A 26,900-nucleotide genomic window follows, 5' to 3' on the forward strand; every position below is an offset into this window, starting at 1 on the left:
CTTCAGCGATCTTGCGTCCTCGTGTCCTCGCTCTACGTCATCATTAACGGTCGAAGTTCAATTCCAATTCTCAAGAACGCAAGGACAGAGGACGCATGAAAATACCCGGATGTGTTCTTAATATCGAGGATGCATCAAGTGCAGACTTGCTGAAATCGCTTTACGCCCCAGAAGTCATTGCGGCAAAACTTCCGAGTTCGTTCTTCCAAGGTCGCCTGGCAAGACCGATCTCCACGAGGACGCAAGTCCGTTCTTTGCGTTCTTGGAATTGAGAAACAGCCAGTATCTGTCTATCTATCTATCTATCTATCTATCTATCTATCTATCTATCTATCTATCTATCTATCTATCTATCTATCTATCTATCTATCTATCTATCTATCTATCTATCTATCTATCTATCTATCTATCAACAGTCAGATTGTTAGTCTTTGTGGATTATTTGTATTTGTTTAAGGAAGGAATATATTTTTAGTAGTGATTATTTACTTTGCCCTAACCTTAGTTGGTCTATCCCTCAGTTTTCCAGTGTATATCAGTGGTCTTTGGAATGTTGCTTAGCAAAGAAGCAACAAAGAACTGACTCCCGTCCAAAATTGTTCACAAAAGCCTCTGGGAAGATACTGGCTCTATTTCTCAGGATATATTACAACGATCTTTAAAAATTGCAGCTGTAAAGTAAAGCAGTGGCTATAGGCTAAAATTTGATCTGGAATAGTTTCAGGGCAGCCAGTGGCATTTGGAAAATCAATGAGCTGTCAGTTTTGTTTTTAGTTTTATAATACTCTATGAACATTTCAAAATGTAGAAATGTAATCACAAGGCAAGACATTAAATATAAAGATTTTTTTACCTGAGGGAAGGGTTCTAGCAGACCAATTACAGTGCTTGCGGTCCACGTAGATTTGATGCATTGTTATATTTTTGCGGAGCTGCATTTCAGGCTATGGTGACTATGTATTCGACACAAAAGTATAAACTGGCCTTTATAATGCTCAATAACACTGTAAAAAGTTCCACTTGTATTTTAAAGATCAAAAGTAAAGCATTAAATTTGTTTTAAAACATGTTAATGTATTGTTTAATACATACAGGACACTCAGTAGTGTTAGTTTCTCTGTCTTGACTTATTGCATTATCTACAAACTGGGTGAGCCAGAATTCTAGCTTATTCTCATGTGCTATCATTTAGCCTTTTTGGGCAGAGTAATGAATCCAGGTTTCCTATCTGCAAATGTCAGCAGAAAACTAAACAACCGGTTCTTATTCTATGCAGGAGACCTGCCCTGTCAGATAAATATATAGTATGCAAACTTACAAGGTCTTAAATTTTGTTTAAATTTATGGTTAGATCTTATAATGCTTCCAAACATCTTAAATTAAAAACATAAAATTTCAGAAATATTAATTGTGTGTATTTACGTACCTATTTTGTAAAATAAATGAATACTGATTCCAGATACTCAAAGTGGAATAGCGTAAACACTTCTGGCGTTCATACAGGTTTCTGCTGGTCTAGATTAGACCGACAGTCCATTGGCTGAACTGGATGTCTCAGATTGGTCCATTGGTAGAGAATTGCATTAGGGAGCGCAACAGTTGATCCCCAAGGAATACATACAGTATACTGATCAAATGTATAGCCTGAATGGACTGAATGTAAGTTGTTTTGATAAAAGCATCTGCCAAATGCATGAATGTAGTTTCGTGGGGGAGAAGGTAGTTTAACATCTGCACAAGGCTCTGCAAAGATTATTTGTTACAAGTTTGAGTTCAATCCTGAAGACTCTTATCTTAGAGAGCCAGATCTAAAACACACAACTCTATGCGAAGACCAGCTTCTTAAAGTTTGAATCAGAAACAATGTATTTCCTTAAAACAAGACCATCTGTTTGCAAATGGACTCTAAGACTGGTTGATTTTTGAATAACAACACATAACTAAACTGTATGTTTAGTTGCCGCCTCAACCCAAATCAATGTTCAAACCCTGTCCAAAACAAATCTATTGCTATAGCCGAAGCTCCATGACAGCCAGTGTTTTGAGTGGGAGTCCTATAAGACCTGAGTTAGGTTTTCCTAGAGATTTGGATAGAGAATGCTTTGACAGTCAGTCACTGTCTGAATCTTTTCACAGTCAATCTGTATGTTATATTGAGAGCACAGTTCATAAGGGCAGAGTGAGTATAAGTGAAGAGAGTATGAAGTTGAAAAATATGAGATTTTGAATATGAGAAATTGCTTTGTGAGAAAGTGATTTTATGTTGCAGCTGACTTCTTGCCTCTCTGTCTCATGAGGCAATGACTTCGGCGGCATCAAGGCAGCTCTGGGAAACACATTCGGACAGCCTTCATAGGCAGCATAATGGAATTCTTTTTAAACCATTTACTCCTAAAACGCCTAAAACCTATGTTATTCTAGGATAAATACCATTATCTCCTGAGGGTTTTCAGAAAAAATACTAAGAATTGTCAATGTGTACCAAAAACGCAATATCTAAGCCTCTGTAGCACTTTAGAAACATGAAATAAAAGTAACCGGCAGTATATGTAATGTTTCTTAATGCAGCATCAGGCGCAAATGGGTTAAATATAAACTGAGAGCACCTTTGTGATAACTAATCATATATTTGTAAACTGCAATACTAATTTCTTGCTAGAAATGCAATCAAAATGTAAAAAGTGAAAATATTACTTTATTTACACTAGGGATGCTCCGATCGATCGGCCGATAATGCTAAGCTATGTTTCTCAACGAATTACGGTGAAATGCCTCTACATCCAAAAGCCAGGGGGCACTCTCGTGCAGAAACTTAAAATGCGCTGTAGACGAAGAACAATACACACGCAGCTGTGATGACACGCAGCTCCATGAAATGGCTGAATGATATATTTATATTGCTGTTCTTCAAACCTTTTCATGTATTTTCATGATAATAAAGAATATGTTTAATAATTATGTTTGACGAGTGTTGCTTTTCAAATGCATGTTATAAACGACTCAAACTAACAGTGATTTTAGATCGATAAGGACTTACTAATCAAAAGCCGCAGTACATGAAATAGCTGTAATAAGATCGGCTGTCCCGATTCAGAATAGTGATCGGCCACGTATTATTAGTGGAGATCGGCACTGACCGGAGCATCCCTAATTTACACAAAATTTGTGATCCAGACGCTTTTTTGGCCGCCATTATATTTTTCCAAACTCGACCAGGCTTAACCAATCACACCCCCCACACACGCATAGAATTGTGGGACAAGACATTGGATTCGGATGTGCCTTGATGCTTTCATGCCCTGTTATGCTGCCTCCGAAGGCAGCATTTAAGAGATTTTGGACGCAGCCAAAGTCATGATGCGTACATTGTAAAAAAGATTTGTTGGTTCAACCTAAAAATCTGGTTGCCTTAAAGGCACACTACAGAACTTTTTGGCCACTAGGGGGCGCTAGACATGTATTTTTTCACGTCTAGCGCCCCTAGAGGCCACAAGCGCCGCAGCACTGTTGCAAAGGAAAAGAAGACAACTCTTTAGGTCACAAAGTCCGCGGTGTGCCTTCCAGCATGTCATATGAATATAATTTCAAGGGTTTTAAAGCCAAAAGATCGCATAGCTCACATTTACAAGCCAGTTGTAACGGTGGTTGCTTGGTTAAAGTTTACATTAAGAAAAAATATTGCCTTAAAGGGGAATCGAACCCGGGTAACCCATGTCATAGGTCCGTGACACTACCACAGTGCAAGGACAAGCAATATAACGTTACTTACTAGTCCAAAAGCATGACGGCCAAGTCAGCATCGGTCAGGAACCCCTCCTCCTCCTTTAGTTCAAGCCAGTGAGCGAACGCTGGCCCAATATTGATCCTCGTCCTTACATTTATTCTGTCACTCTCCCGTTTTTCTGGTCTCCTCCGACAAAACCTTGGGTTTCTTTTTATTAGTTGCTGCTTTGGCCATGACAAAACACCAGGAAAATAAATAGCTGCCCTCTCACGGACGAATTTGAGGAAGTAGAGGAAGTGATGTACGCCGTAAAGCAGTAGAATTTTGTAGTTCTTTTTTTGCTCGGGTTACTACCCGAATCGTTTAAAAGTACGAGTAAAACCGATACAGACCCTGTCAGGCTATGGTAGACATGCAATCTTGAAAATATATAATAAAGGTTGAAAAACTACAAAGTGACCCTTAAATTTAAAAAAATATTAGGTAACGCAAAAAAGTGCAAAAAAGTTGGATTTATTAAAAATGTTAAAGTGGACTCAGAACTCAAAAGAATTTCTTACTCTATATTTTTCTATGGATTGAGATGCTGATTTACCAAAGAAAATAAGGAGTGCAACGGATGATGGAAAGTTTATGTTTGCAAACCCGCTTGTGTGGATATTTATACCTCAATTGGAGGTCGAGTCCACTCGAGGTCACATTTATGGTCTATTGCAGTCTCATTTAAGTGATAACGTGATAACGTTCATGTGTCCGCCGTGAAATTGATAATCCCTTATAGAAACTAGACACACAGAAGATGTTATGCACATTTGCACAGAGGTAAATCAAAGTATATACAAAGTTTCAAACCGCATCCCACTGCATCAGGGCTTTGATCTAATCGAATGCAATTCTAAATGTCAGAGTCTTATGCTTTTGCCCTCTGATGTAGTTCATCTTGAACCAGCAGCCAAAGCAGACTAGCTGAAATTTAGGGTGAGAAATTGCAGAATAAACACAATGTATTCCAGAGGGAAGCTCGAAGAAAGTGTTAGACCTTGTTTGGACAACTGGATAAGTGATACAGCGCCATGACCGAAGCCTACATGATCTCTGTGATGTGGGAGTTACTGAACAAAATGTTCTTTTTAAAAAACAGTTTATCATGTATAATATGAAAAGCACAGATGCAAAATTCTCTAAGTGCATCTTACAAGTTTTCTTGTAAATCAGCATTTTTTTTTTTTTTAATAAACTCTTATTGGATTCTGCTGACATTTCCGTTTCTGGTACAGCAAGCTCAAACTAGTGGAGTTGAAGCAGAAATCACATTTGTTTATCACCTGATTCTGGTTTGAAATCTAATGTAATTTCAGAGTTTTCTTTGTAATGCATCTCTGATCAAATTGTGAGTACTTTTGTTGTGATTCGGACATCCACACGGAAAGCAACTCTCATTTTCTGTTTGCGAAACATAAAGGTGGCATTGAGCGACTTTTCTATCCAAATAAGATGGAAAATGTCTAACTTCTAAACAACTGGATCAGATTTCATCACTCAGAATCATCTCCTAATGATGAGACTCGAAAACAAAATCAGATTTGTGTGCCGTGTGAAGCCACTAATGCAACTGAATAGTTGAATAGTGCAAAATTTATTCAGCTATATTTGTTGGGTGATTGCTGAAGACAATGCTCCGTGAGCACTGCTGTCTGTGACAGCACCCCGCTGTTAAATATATTATCAGCCTGTCTTGATGCCTACCAGGTAGTCTCCAAAACATGATTACAGACTTTGACTGCACTATCAGATACATCATAAACCCAGATAAATCACTTCACAAAGGCATGCTATGCGTTTGATAAAAATCTTAGCCTATAGGTGGTGTTAAACTTTGATTACAACCTTTGATTGCAACCTACCTTGCGAATACTTTCTTTCAGTTGTCAAATCTCTATCAAAATAAAATTAAAATGATCTAACAAAACCAGAAGCAACTGTTTTGTGAAAGGTAATTCCCCGAGATTTGTTTTGAGATGTTTGACGGTTTGTACAACCCCAAACTGCTTACGACAGAGGCATATTTACCTCCAGTTGCTCTGAAATTATCAGAAAAGTTTCTACTACTAATATGGCGGCGCCACTGACCCAAGATCAAGCAGCTAACGTGAGGCCTAGTTATTTCTTTAATGTCTATGCTCTTTGCCTCAACAGTGCGATTGTGCCGTTGTGATTTATTGTACTGCATGATGTCGCTTTTTCCACCTTGTCCGATACTAAAACCAGTGTGACATACTTTGCAAAAAGCGTGGGAATTGTCGATGCTGCTTCGCGATAAAAAATTTAATTCCTTTACGCAGCTGTTGTTAAATTTGCAGCTATATTTTGTTTGTTTTTCACCGTAGCACCACCTGCCCTACTGGAAAATCCAGCTAAGCCCAGCATAAGCTGGTGAGCTGGTTTTAGCTGGTCTCCCAGCTTGGTTTTAGCTGGTATCACTGGTGTAGCAAGCTCGTCTAGCTGTGATTTGGTCACTTTTTAAGCTGATCTAGACGGACTTAGCTGGTCAGGCTGGAAGACCAGCTGCCCCACCAGCTTGACCAGCTTTGCCAGGCTAAGAGGACCAGCTTAGACCAGCTACTGCCACCTTAAACAAGCTACCAGCTTATGCTGGTCTTTGGTGGATTTTTCAGTAGGGTGAGCTTTCTGATTCTATTTTTAATAGTGATGCTTGACTCAACTTCCCCATCTACCTCCACAAATATTAACAGTGCAACCGAGTTCAAAAATAAGGTCAAAAATAAGTTTAAAATTGTGTGATGTGTCTATTGTGTATGTAGGATGCGTTTCATACAAGATCTGGCAACTTGGCAACCTTGGAATAATATATTGATGTGATTATTTATATAACGAGGTAGGGCCCATGCAAATTATGAGAGTTTCCTGGGAGAAATAACAAAACGGGAAGGGGGCGGGAGATAGTTGTGAAATACGGGAGACTCCCGGTAAAAACAGGAGTGTTTTGACGGGTATGCTTTAACCCAGTGGTCACAACCTTTTTACGCCCAAGATCCCCAACCTCGGAATTGATGAAAGATGAATGATTTTTCTATTGAATGCCGAATTTGGAAAATTTGACTTTGGTTCATAAAAGCAATAAAATGGCTAACTTGCAGCAGAGCAAATTTGTCGGCAGGCAGTTGGGAATTGTCACGGTGATCCCGATGATCCAAGCCTGGAACAGCTTATTTTTTCTCTTGCGGGATCTACAGGGGAAGTGTCAAAGATCCACCAGTCGATTGCGATTGATGTGTTGGCGACCACTGCCACAACGGCTGGGTTTGACCCTTGACCCAGTGCCAGTTTGAAAATAACCCAACTTATAGTATTGTATTTGTCCCCTTTCAACTCTCTAGATTTGAACTCTTTAGTTGAATGCACTTCCACCTAAAACTGTGTATTGGTTGTTTAATGTTCTTAGCTAGAACTTTATATTTAGATTTATTTACTTTAAGGCAAAATATGAGATCAAAATTTCCCATCCTACATCAATTGTGTCCCTGTTGGTAGGAGACAAACATCTAATCAGTTTCAGGTTTTTGACCTGTGAATCAAGTTCCTGACTAGGTAGCATAGGAAAAACAACAAAAATGTTGAGTGTGTAGTGACCTATGACCTTTATATATGTTTATGAAAGACCCTAATGAATGCCACAGGGACAAGTATTTATGTTGAATGCATAGGAACGAAAATTGGTCTTGTCACTTCTGAATTGGGTCATTAGCATTATTTTGTAGAGTATTTCAAGCTGAAACTTGACTGAAACTTACAAAGCTACAAATAATAATAATAATAATTTGAACAGATGAAGGAAATGTGAGAGTTTCAATTTGTTGACCATTTCTGATATCTGCATAACTCACATAATTTGATTTTTTGTTATACAGAAAAGATGACTATTATTGTAAAATATGTAAACTAATAAAAATAAATCATAAAAAGGCATGTCCAAATTGTCTGATAGGTAGGTTATATCTGACTATAGTTTCTATTACTGTACTTTCATAACATTTGCTTTTAAACAGAAGCAAGCATAATATTGAATTAGGTTGTCCATTATCATGCTACAGTAAACCAATAACATTTTCAATTTTGCACGCTACACGATTCATTCGATATAAAAACCCACATGTATTTTCACAGCTATCAACAACACGTCGATTAAACCAGCTGTTGAAATAAACAGACTCATTTTGAGCACATTAAAATCATGGCTTTGTCTATTTCTGCTCAGTATTCCTTCTAATGTCCTATCATAAAACATGCTCTCACATTTGGCAAGAAATACCCAAATTAATTGGCTTTAAGGTGTATGATTTTCGACGCTGTACAAGCTGATGATAATGAACAGCACTTGAATGAGTTTCTGTATTATTGGCATCCATTGTACCGCAGCTTAGCGAAAAGATATCTTTTGTTTCCTGATCCCTGGTCCACACCATTAAAACAGCAGGGCATGTTTCCTTGGGATGTGCTAACGCCCACGTATTACAATTAGAGAGATCTGCTCCTCTTTCATCATCATCAATCTGTCTAAATGATTTCTCGCTCATTTTCTCCCCCTCTCTCTTTGCCAGATAAAATCGTCCTGCGAGGTTCCACAGCCTACTTGAGGAATGGGCTTTTTGCTCCAAAAGGTACATTAAAACGATTATTCACTGGAAACATCACGTTCCCCAGAATGCACAACAGTCTAACAGATATGGTATGTGTGATTATTACATCATTGTTCTTATAATGACATAACAAAACAATCTTAGAGAGCGTAAAATGGTTAAATTGTAGTTTTAATGATTTCTAAATGGTATAACCTTTCAGTTTGAAATTATTTATGCTACAGTTTTGTAGGTATTTGTAACATTTTGAGCAGCTTGGTATAATGTATGCTACGAATGTATACTGTACATTTTTATAAGTAGCTAAGAACTTATTGACAGTATAAAGACAATTATTCTGCATGTATACAGTATATACACCAGCACTGTACATTTAACACTGGTAATTTTACTGTGTATGCAGTGGCTTTGGATTATTCCTGGCAGCTGTGTTTGGGGCTCTTTTAGTTTATTTAAAAGTGATATAAGAGCATATAATTCTTATTTTACTGCTTTCATTTTGTCTCTGAACACCTGTTTCTCCATTTTCTCAAAAAGACGCCAATGCTTAAGAGCTATTCTGCTAATTGACTGTACTAAAAAAAAAAAATAATCTAGGGGATGCAATTGATTACAATTTATAGAGTCTCTTGTGCAGTTGGAAATTTTTTATTACTTGATGCATTGGTTTTCCAAAAACACTTTTTGCACCAGGCATTTTTAACATGGTGGTCTATGGGAATTGACTCCCTTTTGGAGCCAGCCTCAAGCGGCCAGTCGATGAACTGCAGTTTAAGTCGCTTTCGTATTGGCTTCATCAGAGAGATCGGAAGGTTGCTTTAATAATATTTTTCATGGGTTAATTTCTGTCTATTCTCCAGAGCAAAAGTGGACACACTTCTCACCATGCCAGATTTTGTCCATTTTAAATTCTTGCTAAAACAAAGTATGACTAAGAAAAGTATGACTAAAACATTTTAATGGGTTTCAAAGCTTTTCTGTCTTTATTGCCATTTAAATGCCATATTAAATCATGTTCTTGTTAAGTAAGGAAAATTGGTTTGTTACCCTGAAGCAACATTGTGCAGTAGAGGGTAAAGATTTGACCATTTATGAAAGGCTTTCCATAGTCTAAATTATCAATGAATGCATGCATTATAGAGGATATTGTTGTCATATGTCATGTTCGTGTCTTATTATTCACATACCTTTACATGTATATTCAGATTTAATTAGCACATTCTAAAGAAAGGCTGCATGATTGGGATGACATGACTTTTTTAAGAATTCTGTGGGCTTTCATACACATTTTTTGTGATGCTTGTAGTGTGCTTGGAAAGATTGCGGTTCAAGCCAAGCATTGGAATTGAGCTATTACTTAGTTTACTGTACTGTACTGTGCAATAATAAGTAAAAAAAAAATGTTCCCTAGCTGTCACTGGGGCTGTACCGTTTCAAAAAATACACCTTTGCACCTAACACGTTCATACAGTATTAGTACCACTAAGGAACATATTGGTACAAAATGTATACATATCTGTAGCTACACTCACCTAAAGGATTATTAGGAACACCATACTAATACTGTGTTTGACCCTCTTTCGCCTTCAGAACTGCCTTAATTCTATGTGGCATTGATTCAACAAGGTGCTGAAAGCATTCTTTAGAAATGTTGGCCTGTATTGATAGGATAGCATCTTGCAGTTGATGGAGATTTGTGGGATGCACATCCAGGGCACGAAGCTCCCGTTCCACCACGTCCCAAAGATCACTAAGGGGCCTATAGTGTGCCAAGAAAAAAACACCACACCATTACACCACCACCAGCAGCTTGAACAGTGGTAACAAGGCATGATGGATCCATGTTCTCATTCGGTTTACGCCAAATTCTGACTCTACCATCTGAATGTGCCAACAGAAATTGAGACTCATCAGACCAGGCAACATTTTTCCAGTCTTTTACTGTCCAATTTTGGTGAGCTCGTGCAAATTGCAGCCTCTTTTTCTTATTTGTAGGGGAGATGAGTGGTACCCGGTGGGGTCTTCTGCTGTTGTAGCCCATCCGCCTCAAGGTTGTGCGTGTTGTGGCTTCACAAATGTTTGCTGCATACCTCAGTTGTAACGAGTGGTTATTTCAGTCAAAGATGCTCTTCTATCGGCTTGAATCAGTAGGCCCATTCTCCTCTTAAGCATCAACAAGGCATTTTCGCCCACAGGACTGCCGCATACTGGATGTTTTTCCCTTTTCACACCATTTTTTTAAACTCTAGAAATGGTTATGCGTGCAAATCCCAGTAACTGAGCAGATTGTGTGTTGGCCCATCTGGCACCAACAACCTTGCCATGCTCAAAATTGCTTAAATCACCTTCTGACATTCAGTTTGGAGTTCAGGAGATTGTCTTGACCAGGACCACACCCCTAAATGCATTGAAGCAACTGCCATGTGATTGGTTGATTAGATAATTGCATTAATGAGAAATTGAACAGGTGTTCATAATAATACTTTAGGTGAGTGTATATGGTACATATTAGGACCCCCACTGGGGGTACTGCCCCAGTGACAGCTAGGGAATTTTTTTTTGACCATTTATTCTGACAGCGTACTGCTTACTTGTGGTGGTTCAAACAAAATGACTACTTGAAGTCATTCTGAATGTCCTAATGTATGGCCTATTACTTATGGGATAATCTGGCAAGAAAATCTGTACACTTCATGTTTTTGACAGCATTGACTGATATCTATTTGCCACTGTCTACTGTCTACTTTGAATGTAAAGTGTTTAACAGAGCATTAGGGTTCAGTTATAATGTGCTTAATGATCATTCTTATATTTGTAGTGCAAGCCTACGTGTAATTACACACATGCAAGGTCCTTTAGTAAATAATGGAAGCTTGAAGGACAAATTGTTCCCTATCTAGAGCAGCATCTGAGCCTGTAAAGAGACCTAATACTCATACTCATTTTTAGAGCAGTCAAACAACATTTCAACACATCTAGGCTAGATATTTGGGTTTGAGAGAAAGCTCCCATGCTTTTGCACTCATGTCCAGGGCAGGTGTTACAAACTACAGCCAGCCGCTTTGCTTAGCCAGGAACTGATTAAAACGATGAGGGGTCAAAATGCCAAAAAAGTAATGAAATACTAGTACAGAATGTATTCGAAAACATTAGAAAAATGCAACTTACAACACACATGCAAAGTTGTAAACATTATTCATGAGTAACTGCTTTCCAAAAAAACCTCTGGGAAAGTTGATCCTGCAGGAATGCTATGCCTAATCCAAAACTATTTTTAGCAGCATTTCTCTATCGAGAAACTACTGAACATGAAATGTTAATACTTTTTAAAGGCAAACAGGTGATCAACAATAGCAAAAATATACAAAGTATTAAAATAATGACCCATTATAGGACATACAGTATGTACATTTTAGTCTAAAATACTCAAGTTGATGAAGTCCATATCCATCTACCCACTTGGATAACTGTAAATTTAAAGTGTAAAACCAGGAAACCAAATAAAATACCCAAAATCTTATCAAGATGTTTGGTTGTTATTGAGTCTTTTATGACTTAAACCCAGACGGATCGTTTAAGCTTGTATTTTAGAAGACATACAAAACCATTATTGATCGCACACACAAAAATCCGTTCACTTTGACACAATGGCAGGCTGGAAGACTGTGAGTGATGTAATTCATGGTGTTTTGTTTTTATATGATCAAAATAAGTGGGTAAGACTGCTGACTGATGTTTCAAGAAATGCAAAAATGATGTAAATTGTGTCTTTATTGTTTTGTAATTTAAAGCTAAAGTCAGTGTCACTTGGAAACTTAATGGGGTTTTACTTGTTTTACAACCAGTAAATGTGTGAATGTAAAGATATAAACCTTTAGCTTTAACCTCTGGTGCCACATGTATGCCATGCCCTACAGACACAAACATCAAAACGGACTGCATCTTTTGAACACACTCCAGGATGTTGTGAATGAAGGGTAAAGGCTACCAAGGTGGGGGGCTACAACTTCCTGATTCACACACGGCAAAAAGAGTAAGACAGCTGTCTCTAATAAGATCTTTATCCATAAAATCCTATGCAGTACCCAACCACCACTGAACAAACTGCATGATTTGTACAACATGTGACTCACATTACGGTTCATTACAGCTAAAACATGACACAAATGTTCAAGGCCACAGCAGGAGAAATTAATTCAAGATCAACATGCTAGATAGCTTAGCTTGACATGAATTGTGATTGTGTTTAAATGCCTACCTTCTTATGCATAACAGTAATAATCTAATCAAAATAATTTGCAGAGATTTGCAACAGCATTGACAATTTTATTTGACATTCAAAGTGATCTGACAATGTGAATGAAGAACAACAACACATCATTTACTCTGAGAGTCATTAACATTGAGATCATTCAGCCAGAACATATTAACATGCAAACATTAAACCGCATTTTGCTTATTGCTTTAATTGCTTAGGAATCAAGAGAGAGAGAGAGAGAGATTGTAAATATCTTAAAAAATGTGGATCCACTTTCAGGACAATCTGTTTTATGAATGCTTTTAAACCTATCTATTTGCCATTAGGTGATCTAATCTTCCAGAAAATTGGCACAGTTATCATTTTTATTTCACGAATTCATTGAGTTTTTGCATAACCTTACTATACTAAAGGAAATGCAGTTGTTGATAAAAATTGAAAGTTAAAGTATGTGTTTCAAGATTTTTATACCTTGTAAAGCTGTAATTTACACAATTGGTATAGAGCAGAGAAATTTAAAAAAAAAACAGAGATTTTTCTTGCTAAGACTTGTCAGAGGTAAAATTTTCTTGGCTTTGTCACATATGTTTGTTACGTCCCTTTAGAAGTAAGAGCTTGTTTGGGTAAAACTGCATTGGGGTCAAAGGTGAAAGGCATCAATGACATCACAGTGTAGGTATACTTTCTTGTTTTTTCCGAGGGGCAACCTTCCAGTCTCTCTGATGAAGCCAATACTGAAGTGACTTAAACTGCAATTCATCGTCTGGCCACTAGAGGTTGGCTCTAAAAGGGAGTCAATTTCCATAGACCCCCATGTTAAAATGTCCAAATTTACATTAAAATAATGTTTACAGCCTGGTATAAAAAGTGTTTTTGATCTATATAGCTAATTTTGCCCTTCATGACAACTGTGAGCGGGGGAATTTTTTGTAACTCATCCGTTTAATTATATTAAAGTTCTGCATAATTAAAGGCGTGGCCACTTGAGTGACGGGTGAACTGCCACTGCTGTCACTAATGTCGAGCTAGGCGGGTGTGGTTTCAGCAACCAACCACCTCAGCTACACCCATGTCCTGCCTCTTTACCCACTTTCGGTTATCCGCGAGTGATGCGCAGAGAAACGCGGCCAAGATTGCGACGGTAGACACCACCTACTTTAAGCTTTAAAGTCGCCATGAAACGGAAGTAGCGATTGCCTTATTTTCCCCGTGGTGACGTATATTCGAATGAAACGGCTTTTGAGATGAAGTAAGGCAGGGCTGGATTTGAATTTGTCCATCGATATCTGATTGGATCGTTTGAAGTTGGGTCGTGTTGCTAATTGCTAATCGCTGAAATCTTCTCCCGGACACCTGCCATACTTTTGACCGGAAGTAAAGGAGGAGGGAATAAGATTTGCATTTTTGATTAAAGATTATGAGCACACACAATTTTTTTTAAAATAATGAAGCTCACAGATAAGTTATTTGTTAATAATACCACAATATTAAAAAAAAAAATATATATATAGTTTTTCATTTCAATTTCATTGCGACTTTAAAAAAGCTCTTCACAAACCTATTGGTGACGTCACGGACACTACGTTCAAATTTTTTACATTCTATGTTTTTTCCTGTAAATTTAAAGCTGCCATCTTAAGCCGGGTACACACCAAAATATTTTTTAAATCTTATCAGATTTTCCAAATATGAGAGACCACAAACATGATAAACAAAACGTTTGTTCCTATAGTGTGTAGACTTGTGCTATGTGGTCATGACAACACACCGCGCACCATCAGATTAACTTAACAAACAACGCAAGTCTCGGTTGAGAACATAGGAAGTCTTGCGGAGAGCTCACAATGTTTCTCACGTCCAAACGTGACTTCACAGTAAACAAACATGACGAACAACGGGCATAAAGAAATGTCATTAATACAATGGACTGCTTTTTTAAATCTCTGATGTCTATCTCACTTTGGACTGTGCATGCTGCACCATGTAGTTGTTATGGTCTTATCTTTCATCTGTTCGCTTTCTGATTGTGTATCGTTTCGTTTCACGTCACAATCTACAGATCTGCGATCGGAGTGACCCCGACGTGCTTCCGAGCAGATTCAGACGCTCTTAACACACCGCGCACCACAAAAAAATCTGTTAAAGGAATATTCCATTTTCTTAAAAGAAAAATCCAGATAATTTACTCACCACCATGTCATCCAAAATGTTGATGTCTTTCTTTGTTCAGTCGAGAAGAAATTATGTTTTTTGAGGAAAACATTCCAGGATTTTTCTAATTTTAATGGACTTTAATAGAGCTCAACATTTAACACTAAACAGTTTTTTTCAACGGCGTTTCAAAGGTCTATAAACGATCCCAAACGAGGCATTAGGGTCTTATCTAGCGAAACGATTGTCATTTTTGACAAGAAAAATAAAAAATATGCTCTTTAAACCACAACTTTTCGGCTAGGTCCGGTCCAGCGCGACCTAACGTAAATGCGTAGTGACGTAGGGAGGTCACGTGTTACATATATAAAACGCACATTTGCGGACCATTGTAAACAATAAACTGACACAAAGACATTAATTAATGTCATTCGACAACCAACAACGTCGGAACGGTCCTCTTTCTCAACACTTGTAAACACTGGGGCGGAGTTTCGCGTTCATCCTCTGTGACCTCTTGACGTCATGACGTATTGCGTGGGGTCACGCTATCGCATCACGACCGGATTTAGACGAGAAGTTGTGGTTTAAAAATGGATATTTATTATTTTTCTTTTTGCTAGATAAGACCAATATGCCTCGTTTGGGATCGTTTATAGTCCTTTGAAACTCAGTTGAAAAAAAATGTTAAGTGTTGAGTTAAGTATTAAATGTTGGGCTCTATTAAAGTCCATTAAAATGAGAAAAATCATGCAATGTTTTCCTCAAAAAACATAATTTCTTCTCAACTGAACAAAGAAAGACATCAACATTTTGGATGACATGGTGGTGAGTAAATTATCTGGATTTTTCTTTTAAGAAAATGGAATATTCCTTTAAGATAATTGGTGCAACCACAAAGACGATCGGGACTCTACCTAGGATTGTCGTAAGGTGGAAAATTGGCCCAAATTCAGCCCAAATATCTTGTGGTGTGTACCCAGCCTAAGCTGATGCTAAACATGCCCTTCTTTGTCATGACATCACAAAATACTGTAATGATTTTAAAGTTGCTTACTTAGTGAGGTCAGGTCATTTGTGTTCGTTTTTATTGAGCACCACAGAACAGAACGAAATAAATAGTTGAGCAATAAATGTTTGCAGTAAATGACAGAAGATTAAACTAAAAACAGTACCAGGCATGCTTTACCTTTTAGTTGCCGGCTGGGGTAAAACATTGTACAAAAACAGGGACTAGGGCCAATAATGATTTGTTCTTGAAATGAAATGGACTGCTTTCCATCAGCTTTCAATGCTGCAAAGCCGGTTTGTTTTGCTGCTACTTTACAGAGTGACAAGTCCGGTGAAAAAGACATTATCAGGTGACTGATATAGCCCTGAAGGCAATACTCCACACTGAAATAACAAAGCTGTCCCCACTCTCTTGCATGACTGAGCCATTTTGACAGGCCCAAGAAAGAAGCCCAGCCCTTTCTGTCCTGATAGAGAGGCCAGCTTGTGTCACTCTGAGAAAAGACTAATTTGTCTGATTTAGAGCCTTTGGGGAGCTCAGTAACATATCAACTCTCTGAGGCAGGCTAAACTGAGTAAGTCTGCTAAAAACTCCCTTTTTGTGTGCTCTTTTCTTTTTTTCTTTTGCCTTATCTACTGCTGTAAGGATTACCCATTCTAAAAAAATGAAGAGAAGCACTTCATTTATATCAGGTTCAAAATGGATCTTGTTATAGGTCATAAAAACAAGAAAGAAGTGAACTTTACTCTGTCATTAGACTACTGAGAATAGGATTACATCTCCTAGCCAACCAGTTAATGGCTCAGTAGTAGATTATTTTTCAAAACTGAGAACTGAGAAGTTTGATCACTCACAGATGCTACAGTATGATATAATATTGGTTTTAAAGTGATAGATACATATTTTTGGTTTGGATAAGGTATTAGGACTTATTATTGAAGAGACCAGGTCTAGCTGTCACGTTTTTTTAATCCTGTGAAAATTTAGTTGGGTCAATTTAAATCCATGTCAGTGATAACGCCTGTTCTAGCTTAGAAAACAGACAAAGTTTGTTGAACACATGTTTGAGTTTTAGTTAGGTGTGCTGTATCAATAAAAGTAGTGCAGTAGGTTTCACAATGGAAACCTGCCATTAAACATCCTATTATAAATGCTTCAACAAAAATTTCACCAATAAAAAATATATTTTAGGTTATTTTCAACCCAGCATTGGGTCAAAAAGCCCAGGGGTTGGATTAAATTCAGAAAATGTTTATATTTGACCCAACAATGGGTTGAAACAACCCAGAATTTTGGGTTAAAATAACCCAAGTATCTGGACACGTCCTCTTTGACCCAACACTGGCTTGAAAATAAGCGTTTTTAGAGTGTACTAAATTATCAAACCATTCTTTAGGCCATCAAAGAATGTTACAATGCTCCAGGAAATATTACGTATTTGTGCTTTTTACATCTTATAACCCAGTGGTTCTCAACGTTATTCCTGGAGGCCCACTGCTCTGCACATTTTGTATGTCTTATTTAACACACCTGTTTCAAATCATCAGCTCATTAGTAGAGATCTCTATGAACTGAACTGATTGTGTCAGATGAGAGAGACATACAAAATGTGCAGAGCAGTGGGCCTCTAGGAACGGAGTTGAGATCCACTGTTATAACCCATGGTTGACAACCCAACTGTTAGGTTACTAATAACTGTTTGGCTAGGTCAGTGTTTCCCAACCCTGGTCCTCAGGCACCCCCTCCGAGAAAGTTTTAGATGTCTCCTTATTTAACACACCTGATTTAACTCATCAGCTTCTTAGTGAGACATGTTTCCCATTTTGGAAGGAGGCTGATAAGTTTTAAATAAGGAGACATCTAAAACTTTCTGGAAGGGGGTACTCGAGGACCAGGATTGGGAAACACTGGGCTAGGTTACTAATAAACCTATGCCAGCATAGGTTTATTAATAAAAATGATTTGCTGCCTTAGGGCTCAGTCACACCAAAAGCGCTTTAAACGCTTGCAAACGCAAGGCGCGACGCACTGCCTTTTTTAAAAAAGAGCAGTGCAGCGCGGCTTTTCATATTGCTAAGCAACCACCGAGTCAGCTGTCTTGTCAATCAAATATTGAAGCGTGAGCGCTCTTTTGCTGTTAACTGTCATATTAGCAGAAACTTTAAAAAGAGGGCGCTTGCTCTGACCTTGTTTGAGGATAAGAGGAGCACAAACACGCAGGAGAGAGTGAGCGAGTGGAGTCCGGTTCTTCAAAGCAACTGTAAACTTCCCTCGCCACAACGTAAGGCCCGCCTCTCCCCTCATTCGATTGGACAATGGAAGACGCGAATGACGTCAGGCGCTCCTCCGCTCTCAGCGCTCCTTCAAAAACGCGTGCGCGGCAGGCGGCAGAAAACCGCAAGGCGCTCGGCGCGCATAAACAGCGCGCAAACGCGCCCTGCCCATAGAATATCATTCAAAAAAGGCGCCTGCAACTGCCATAAACGCTTTTGGTGTGACTGAGCCCTTAAAGGGGACATTTCACAAGACTTTTTTATGATGTCAAATAAACCTTTGGTGTCCCCAGAGTATGTATGTGAAGTTTTAGCTTAAAATACCTTATAGATAATTTACAGTAGCAAGTTGTCACTTTGTAAGTGTAAGCAAAAATGAGCTGTTTTGGGGTGTGTCCTTGCTTTAACAGGGTTTCCGCGGGGTTGTAAAAGGTAGTAAAAGGTAGTAAATTAAATTATGCCAAATTAAGGCCAGTAAAAAGTAGTAAAAAGTAGTAAGCGTCATCTGTTGAGGTAGTACATTTTCGATTGCTTTTTGTAACGTTATGATGCCTGGAAATTAGTTCAAATCACCTGCATATCTGGGCAAATAATCAAAGATCTTTCGTCTCTGGGATGTGATCAAAGCCTGGAGTGGAGCCGAATCACGTTCCTCTCTCCGCTGTAAGCGTTCTGTAATCACTACGGACCGGATCCACTCCGGGTTTTCTGACTGTATCACGTCAAGCTGAGGTAAAAGTTTATTTTAGCTAGCATGGTCAAACTTATTATGCAGGAAGGCTCCGATGTTTTGAAGATCGATAAAGGTGTAAAAGACGATTGACTTGGCTTAGCGAAATGATGAAGATTGGCAAGCCTTTCAGTTCGTGGGCTAAGAAAACCAAACAGGTAATTGCGTGTCTTTGCACAGTATGACTAACGTAAAGGGTCCTGTATTTTGGGGGTAAATGATTTCTCACGTTACTGATCATCCGCGGCACGCTTTTTAATGCTATGCTGATATAGCCAGTGGCTGGTACAACGGGTTTGTTTAACTCGTGGGTAAACTTCATGTGGCGCCACAACAACCAAAAGGCAGATGACATCCAAATCCCTTGAGAGCGAATGACGAGGAATCATAAGAGGAGACTGCTTCCAAAATTATCTCGCGGGACTTTGATGTCATCCACCTGTCGGTTCTTGCAGTTGCATTTGCGTGTGGTCACAAAAACGTAACATATATTTAAGCATAGCAGTTTAAAAACAAGTGATTTTAAGCCATTCAAACACAAACAACAGTGCGTCCGCTGTTTCTGTGTCAGAGGAGCACGCTAGCCGCGCATTCGTTTCTCATTGAGCTTGTGTTGTACGTATTTTTGCCGCTTTATTGGCCTTAAATAACACATATGCCTCAAAAATCCCGTCTTTGCAAATATCCTCATATAAACACGACCATTTAGGTCTCAGAAGAAAGTAAACAGCAGAAACATTGCGCATAAACTAGCACATCAGCGCTGCCTCTATTGTAACATAATATTTTGTTGATAAATGTAACTTGCAGTCATTCAATTAACAACTGTCACTATGGTTACAGACATCCTGTGTGAATTCTACACGAGTTTGACTCGAGTTACTCGTTCAGGGTTTATATTCATACATAACGTTACTGTATTAGAGCTGTAACTGTAAGCTGTTGTGTGAACAGAACAGACCCTGGATTATTCGTTTATGTGTACTGAATAATATTATATGAAAAAGTTGTATTTGTTCACATTAGTAAATGCATTATATAACATAAACAAACAATGAAAAATATAGAGAATATAATCATTAATTAATTCTTGTTTATGTCATTACAGTAATTGACGGTGGTTCACGGTGTATTCACTAATGTTAACAGTTTCAACTTTGATTAAAAATGATTAGTAAATGCTAAAATAAATACATTTACAATTAATAAATAATTAATCAAAGATTCATTAAAGGTGGTGATATTCATGTTTTCTTTTTATACAGTATAGTGAGTTATTTAGCAGTTAGCAGTTTCGCCTTAATCTGAAATGCCCTGCAAACTACAGCTACCTATATGCCACATGAGACTTCAATATGGCAAAAAAAATCTCCCCTTAAAATGCTATTGGTCTCGCCTACATAAAGTGTTAGGTAAAGGAATATGACTTGGCCTGAAAAATATTTCAGTCAGAAGAACTTTAATTCTTTTTTGTATGTTATATATGTCAAAATCTGTGTAAATAATTGAAAGGTCGCTGATTAACTCTTGCAATTCAGTGTCGTGATGGTTTTAAAAAATATTCTGAAGGTAGTAAAAAAGGTAGTAAAAAGTAGTAAATTTAACTTAAGGATTTCTGTATAAACCCTGTTTAAATAAGTTGATTTCTGAACTTAATGGCAGTGCCATGGTTGGATAGTACAGACTAAGGGGTGGTACTATCCCCTTCTGACATCACGAGGGGAGCCAAATTTTAATGACCTATTTTTTTCACATGCTTACAGATAATGGTTACTAGGTTGATCTTTTTCACATTTTCTAAACTATTAGAAAGGATGTGTTAATTTTTTCACATCTTTGTGCGTTAAGATTTTAATGTGTAATTTTAACACATTATGTATAATTTTAACACATTATGTGTCATTTTGTGTTAATTTTGTGTTAAAATATAACACAAGTTTTGTTAAAAGTAACACAAAATGTGTTGTTTCAATAATAACACAGATGGGTGGATTCTGGGACAACGCATTAAGTGTGTTGTCCTAGAATCAACACTAATGTGTTGTTTTTAACACATTTGTTCTAAATAGGTTGATAGAAGCACTGGGGACCCAATTATAACACTTAAACATGGAAAAAGTTAGAGTTTCACGACTTTTTTTAATTTAATCAACTCAGATATACAAGTAATTTCAATTTAGTGTTATTTATCTTAGTTATAAAATTTATAACATCTCATCGCTCGTCAAGATAAATACTAGTAAGTTACAATTACTTGTAAATCTGAGTTGATTTAAATAAAAAATTAAGGCAGCAAGGATTTTTGTGGGTTTGTCCATATGTAATTAATAATTAATAGTTTGTTACATTTATATATAGCACTTTTTTTGCAGCACTCAAAGCGCTTTACATGTGACAGGTTTAATCTTCTCAACCACCACCAATATGCAGCATCCACCTGGATGATTTGATCGTAGAAAAAATAGCCTTCATTAGTTAGTTAGCCTTGCTTTAATGTATCTTAGACAGACAGACAGACAGACAGACAGACAGACAGACAGACAGATAGAAAGAAGTGAAATATCATTAGAAGAATTTACATTTATGTCATGAATTCACAAGAATTGACAAACATAGAAAAACAATGCAATGTCTGTATTGTAAGAATAAAAAGTGAAACCCATAATCTTTCTTAATAGCAATTTCTAATAAATCATTACAATCATGCAACGCACTGTTTTAATTCATCAGGCTTAATCAAATGTTTATTCTGCTGTTTGCGTTTGGAAATTAAATGACTGAGTTTTCAGGCATTTTGCACTCACAGTGTGATAATAATTTCATCTTACTCTCAGCGAAAAGCATTAACACATGGTTCACAGTGTGCAGTGTGTAAGCGAGTTCGGGAATGACAAAAACAAAATAAGTTTCACCAGTCGTAGATGTAAAATTGGTATGTTCCATTAAGGTGAACTATTGAACCTAAACAAACCATATCATATTCTGAAGTTTCTCCGCAGACATCTACTCAATTGATCATAGCTTTAACCAGAATAAATACTATAGCTATGACCTCTCCTGACCCCTCCCACCACTATACATACTTTGATCAGGTTCTCTGATGGACGCTAGGACAATAAAGTCTTTCACGGTTTCAAAACATCACCCACACACTCTTTGGAAAGCCCTGATCCATGAGGCATCACATCATTACCGGCAGACTGTTCCTATTTAACTGCTGTGGTGAAGAATTTAGCAAGACAGATGAATGTTCGTTGTTCTGTTTGTAGAGAAGTGTATGCAGATAAGGAAAGGGAGGTGGAGACAGGTTCTTGTCAAAAAAGAAACATATATAGACATTTCATTTCTGTTTGTGTTGGCAACTTAATCCCGTTATATACCTTCAGGATTTTTATAGCTACTTACCTTCCATTTTCTGTAAACCATCTATGAATAATGGGATGGAAAAGTGTAAAAGGAAACAGTTTAAGTGTGTAGGATATTTTTATGCTGTGCCTGGAAAAGCAAATGAATTGGGGAGGAAGATTTAAATTCTCAGATGTTTGTAAGAAGTTGTACTTTTCATACCAACTGGTGACACGTAGTGTAAACTAAAACAGTGAGCTCTGAAAGATATTGGGAGATGGATTACAGAGATGAAATGATGAATTTAATAAAACACTTGTAAACAACGTAGATAATGCCCAGTGGTTAAATTCCTGAGAGTTAATTCATGAACAAATCAAATTTTTATGAATACTGTAGCTTCCCAGCAAGCAATAGCTGTCATTTCACCGTTAGACTGGATATAGTTTGACTATGAGTAACCATCTTCTAACCAAAATAAACTTGAATTTGGTTACATGTCTTTGCCAAAATAACTTGCGAAATGTATGATTTTCCGTCATGTAAGTCAACAGTTATTACAAGCAGAGGCGTCATGGGGGCGGTTTTTTGAGCCAAATGGATTTTGCATGCAACCTCAAAATCAAAGAAGCGTCTATTAATCTGTTACTTGTCCTTTAATCTGTTTAATATGCAAAATATTATTAATTATGTGCTGCATCCTTGTCACTTTTCAGAGATTTTTGCCATTTTGATGCAGGTGCTGCAGTCAGCGCACTCGCAGACGTCATCAGCGTCTGAGCATGCTCACAAGCTCTTTGCTGTTGCTGCTGCATTTTGCTATCTGAGGAATTAAAACATGTAAGAAACGCTTACAACATTTCCAAACCCCAGTACGGTAATGTGCAGTTAACCTCTGTGTAGAAAATGTATGCTTTAAAATGTGAACGTCTCGACGTTATATTAGTAGAGATTTCTAGATTCATCTTAGTACAACGGCAAAGTTCGCCAGAGTTCACGGGGCGCGGAATCACACATGCTCACATGAGGTAAAATTGAATGCAAAAATCCGTTACTCTAATAATTTTATCTAAACATATTTTTTTATCATTATTGAACATTAAACTCAAACACGTGGCTATAGCTTATGCAATTTTTGTTGTTTATAGACTTTATGAATTTAAAATGTTTTAATTTTATAGGATAATGCAGTTGTTGTGCAAAATGCATTAATGACACAATTAAACAAGTCATTAAACAAAACGTAAATAAACAAAACATGCCATTTCAGATGTAAATATGATGCCAAATGTAATTATTCCGATTGAATAGTATTTAATAGGATAGTTAGTGAACACTTTTATTTTAGAGGTTTTTGCATGAAGGCAGGGGTGCTCGAATTGTTAGAAATTAGAGTTCCATGGAAAAGACTGAAAGCCCGTTTCCGTTTGATGTCTGTGTATGCACAAATTTCTGTGAGCTGTGCACACTGTGCCCCCTTGAAAAAAAAATTGGTGCATGACGCCCCTGATTACAAGGTCTTTGTTTTAATTTTTTATTTATTTTTGGGCTATGGTTAGACAGAGTAAATTTTCACTGACAGATCAAATTTTACCTTGTCTGGCCCATGTTTGGACAACAAGACGTCTTGTAAACGTAAACTTGCTTGCTGTTTTTTTTTTTTTTTAAATCTGCTTGAGTGATTTGTTCACAAATTGTTCTGTTCTTGTTCTTGTGTTCAACACAATGAACCGGACTGTTATCGATTTGTTTCTCTTTTAAAGCTAACAAGGTTTTAGATGACTTTGAATACTTTGAGCTACTTTGGTTTTACTTTGTTTGTGATTTTGGTTTTTTTAATGGTCAAAAGCTTCAGTCTCTATTGATATTATTATACAAAAAGAATTGTTTTAAAGACATTTCCTGGAAATGCTTTCTATGCAATTATAATGGGGCTAGCATTTATAAGCTTTAAAAAGTATCATACATGTAATTGGTCCATATGATGTGCTGAGTCTTCTTTAACCATATGTAGAAAGTAAATCATATGGGTTTGAAACAATAGGAAGTTCAGGTAACTAATGCCAGAATTGTAATCTTTGGAGAAATGTTTGATGGAAGTTAAGGATCTCCACTATATAATACGTTTCCTCCAACCTTACAAAATCCCATTTTGATGGCTCACATCACCATGTTTGTGTAGTTCTGCAGGTGTGGACTCATAAGCCTTTGCAGTGTGATGGGAAGATGGCAGGGGGTAGAAGAAGAGAGACCATGAAAAGAGAAAAAAGGGGGTTAATGAAAAGGGAATGTTCTCCATTTGTGTGTTTTTTTTTGTGGTGGTTGCTGTGTATTTTTGCAACTTCCACCTCAACCTCCTGTGGGAAGGGGGAGAGAAAGTGAGGGAGTTGAATAGGGAGTAAGAGAGAGAGAGTAAAGGAGGGGGTTGAGTGATTATGTGTCAAAAGAAGGGATGTTGGAATCACTCTTTAAAAAGCTCCGGCAAGATGTCCAGCAGTCCCCAAACTCAAGCTTTCTAACTTTGGACAGTTACGTGAGCGACTCGGAACAGTACATGCAGAGGGGTAAACCGAAAACTGGGGTAAATAAACACAGATGAAACTTTCAGCATGCTTCTCATTCTGATCCGTCCAGAGCTGAGCGAGGAGTAGGAAACAGTTTTTCCTCTGTAGGCTGTCGTCTGGATAGTGCTGGATTTAATCCAGCACATTTTTTTTTTTTTTGGCAAACAGCACTACAAGTGCACTGTTGTGGAAACGATCTCCCTGGAACGACCCATCAAGTTAAAGAAAACTAAAAGAAAGAAGCGAAGAGGCAGAACTTTGAACTCATTGAAAACACCACTAAAGTCTGGACAAGTGCTAATCCCATTGAAGAACTTTCATCCAACCTGCTTCCAGGAGTTTCCGCGCTATTCCATCCATTCCATTTTGGATTATATATTTGCCACCATCAGTGGTTCTCCTGGAATGGGCTGGCTGCTGTGTTACCTGGCAGCAGCTATAGCTGTGGCGATTGGCACGGAAAGATCGCAGCACCGGGTGCAACATGGCCCCTGCAGCTATACTTTTATCCTACCAGAGGTGGAGCAATGCCGGCCTGCTGGGAACTCCCAGGTGACTAATTCTCTCCAGAGGGACTCGCCCTCGCCACCAGAGTCGCCCCACGCTGAGCCCACCTGGCAGAAGAGGAAGCTGGAAAGCTTGGAGAGTGCCACAGAGAACAATACGCAGTGGCTACAGAAGGTAGTGATTTACCTTCATCTCCCTAAACTTTGTTTCTCTCTTATTTTATAGTTACGTCACTATGCAGTTACAGTAAAGTTTGACATGGCTTATAAGATTATCGAATTTAGGATACAGAAAGAGAGAGAGAGAGATCTCATCCTCTAATGACATGTAAAATCTTGAGCACTTTTAGAAAAGATTTCCTGGATGTATAGATTTCCAAGACTTGCTGACAGTTTTGTCAGTATGTCATATTGTTTTTTAGGATCATGGTGAGATCATGCTTCCCATGTGCATGTAAATCCTGTCTTGACAGGATTTGTGCGCTGCTTTGTGCCAATTGCATTCTATTTCAGAGCAAAATTTTTCTCATGCACAACAGCAGCAGCAAATGTGAATTACCTGATCTGATCTCTGAGTGACTTTTGTGGGTGCAAGTTATATTGAAACTGAACAAAAGCATAAATTAATACAAATGTAGGTGTAAGTACATTTTTTAGATTCGTGACAAACACCTTCACAGAGTGTTTTTGACATAATTCAAGGTTATCTCTGAAACTCGACGTTCGAAGGGCATGTTGTTCTTTTGAAAGATATCAACTGTTAAAACCTGCCGAATATTGTGCGGATGAGAGAGATAATGTTGTTTTTGCAGCGAAGGTCATTTGAAGTCTGATAACATTCTGGCACAGTTGTTTCCTAATTCAACTCAACTGTGTGTTTAGAGTCCGTTTATCGCTGTGCCATTTGCACAGTGTTTTCATTGAGATGGTCATTACCTGTCAAATCGCTAAATGAACTGTATTCAGAAACAACATAGTCCTAATCAGATTTTTTTCCTTTTATTTCTTGTAACACAGTGTTTACAAACCCTTTATTCTTATGTACCCCCACAGCACTATCAGGAAAGCTCAAGTACCCCTTCATTGACACTAATCCAGATATGTGTTTTCTTTTAACTCATGTTACTCTATACTGGATAGCATTTAGCGTTATCATTAGCCTTAAGTCACAGATAAACGAAAAATAATTAATTTTGTGTGTTAAAAATCTGCCAAAGCAGCCCCTGGAACCTGCCTAAGTACCCCCTGGGGGTAAATGTACCCTTGTTTAGGAATTACCGCCCAAATACATCCATCCTTCTCTGTTAAATGTAACATGGCTCTTCAAATGACTCTGTGTCTCGCTATGAGATGTTCCAGCCAAGATTTGGCCTGCTGTCTGTTTGTCACCCAGACTGCGGGTCTGTCTGGAAAGTCTGTCTGGTTATTGTGGGCCATTGGATATCTCTATAAATTTGAAGAGGGCTTAGTGCAGAGCGGCACTAGAAATACTCCAGGACTCCAAAAGAAAACAGAAACACTCACGAATGGACTCACTTTCTGCTTTATGGTCCATATAACATCTGGCACAAGATACATTTAATTTACACTGATCTAGATATAAGTAGGAGGTGAATGAAATAAACTTAATCCAGCTACTATATCTAAAAAATAGCAGAGCAGACAGAACCTCTTGACAT

General features: G+C 37.8%; 1 protein-coding gene across 3 annotated transcripts in view; it reads left to right on the forward strand.

Moving 5' to 3' along the window:
• The window catches only part of angpt2b (angiopoietin 2b), a 59,109-nt gene that overhangs the window by 1,755 nt on the left and 30,454 nt on the right, over positions 1-26,900 (forward strand). The window contains exon 2 of one of the 3 annotated variants that reach the window (XM_055219828.2): positions 8,344-8,471. In XM_055219828.2, the coding sequence (XP_055075803.2) occupies positions 8,344-8,471 (128 nt within the window). Of the gene's footprint in view, positions 1-8,343; positions 8,472-24,594; positions 25,397-26,900 lie in introns of those variants that run through there. The other 2 variants (XM_055219829.2, XM_055219827.2) reach the window with 2 other exon arrangements.

The sequence above is a fragment of the Misgurnus anguillicaudatus genome, chromosome 20, assembly GCF_027580225.2.
Source record: "Misgurnus anguillicaudatus chromosome 20, ASM2758022v2, whole genome shotgun sequence".
Taxonomy (NCBI): Eukaryota; Metazoa; Chordata; class Actinopteri; order Cypriniformes; family Cobitidae; genus Misgurnus; species Misgurnus anguillicaudatus.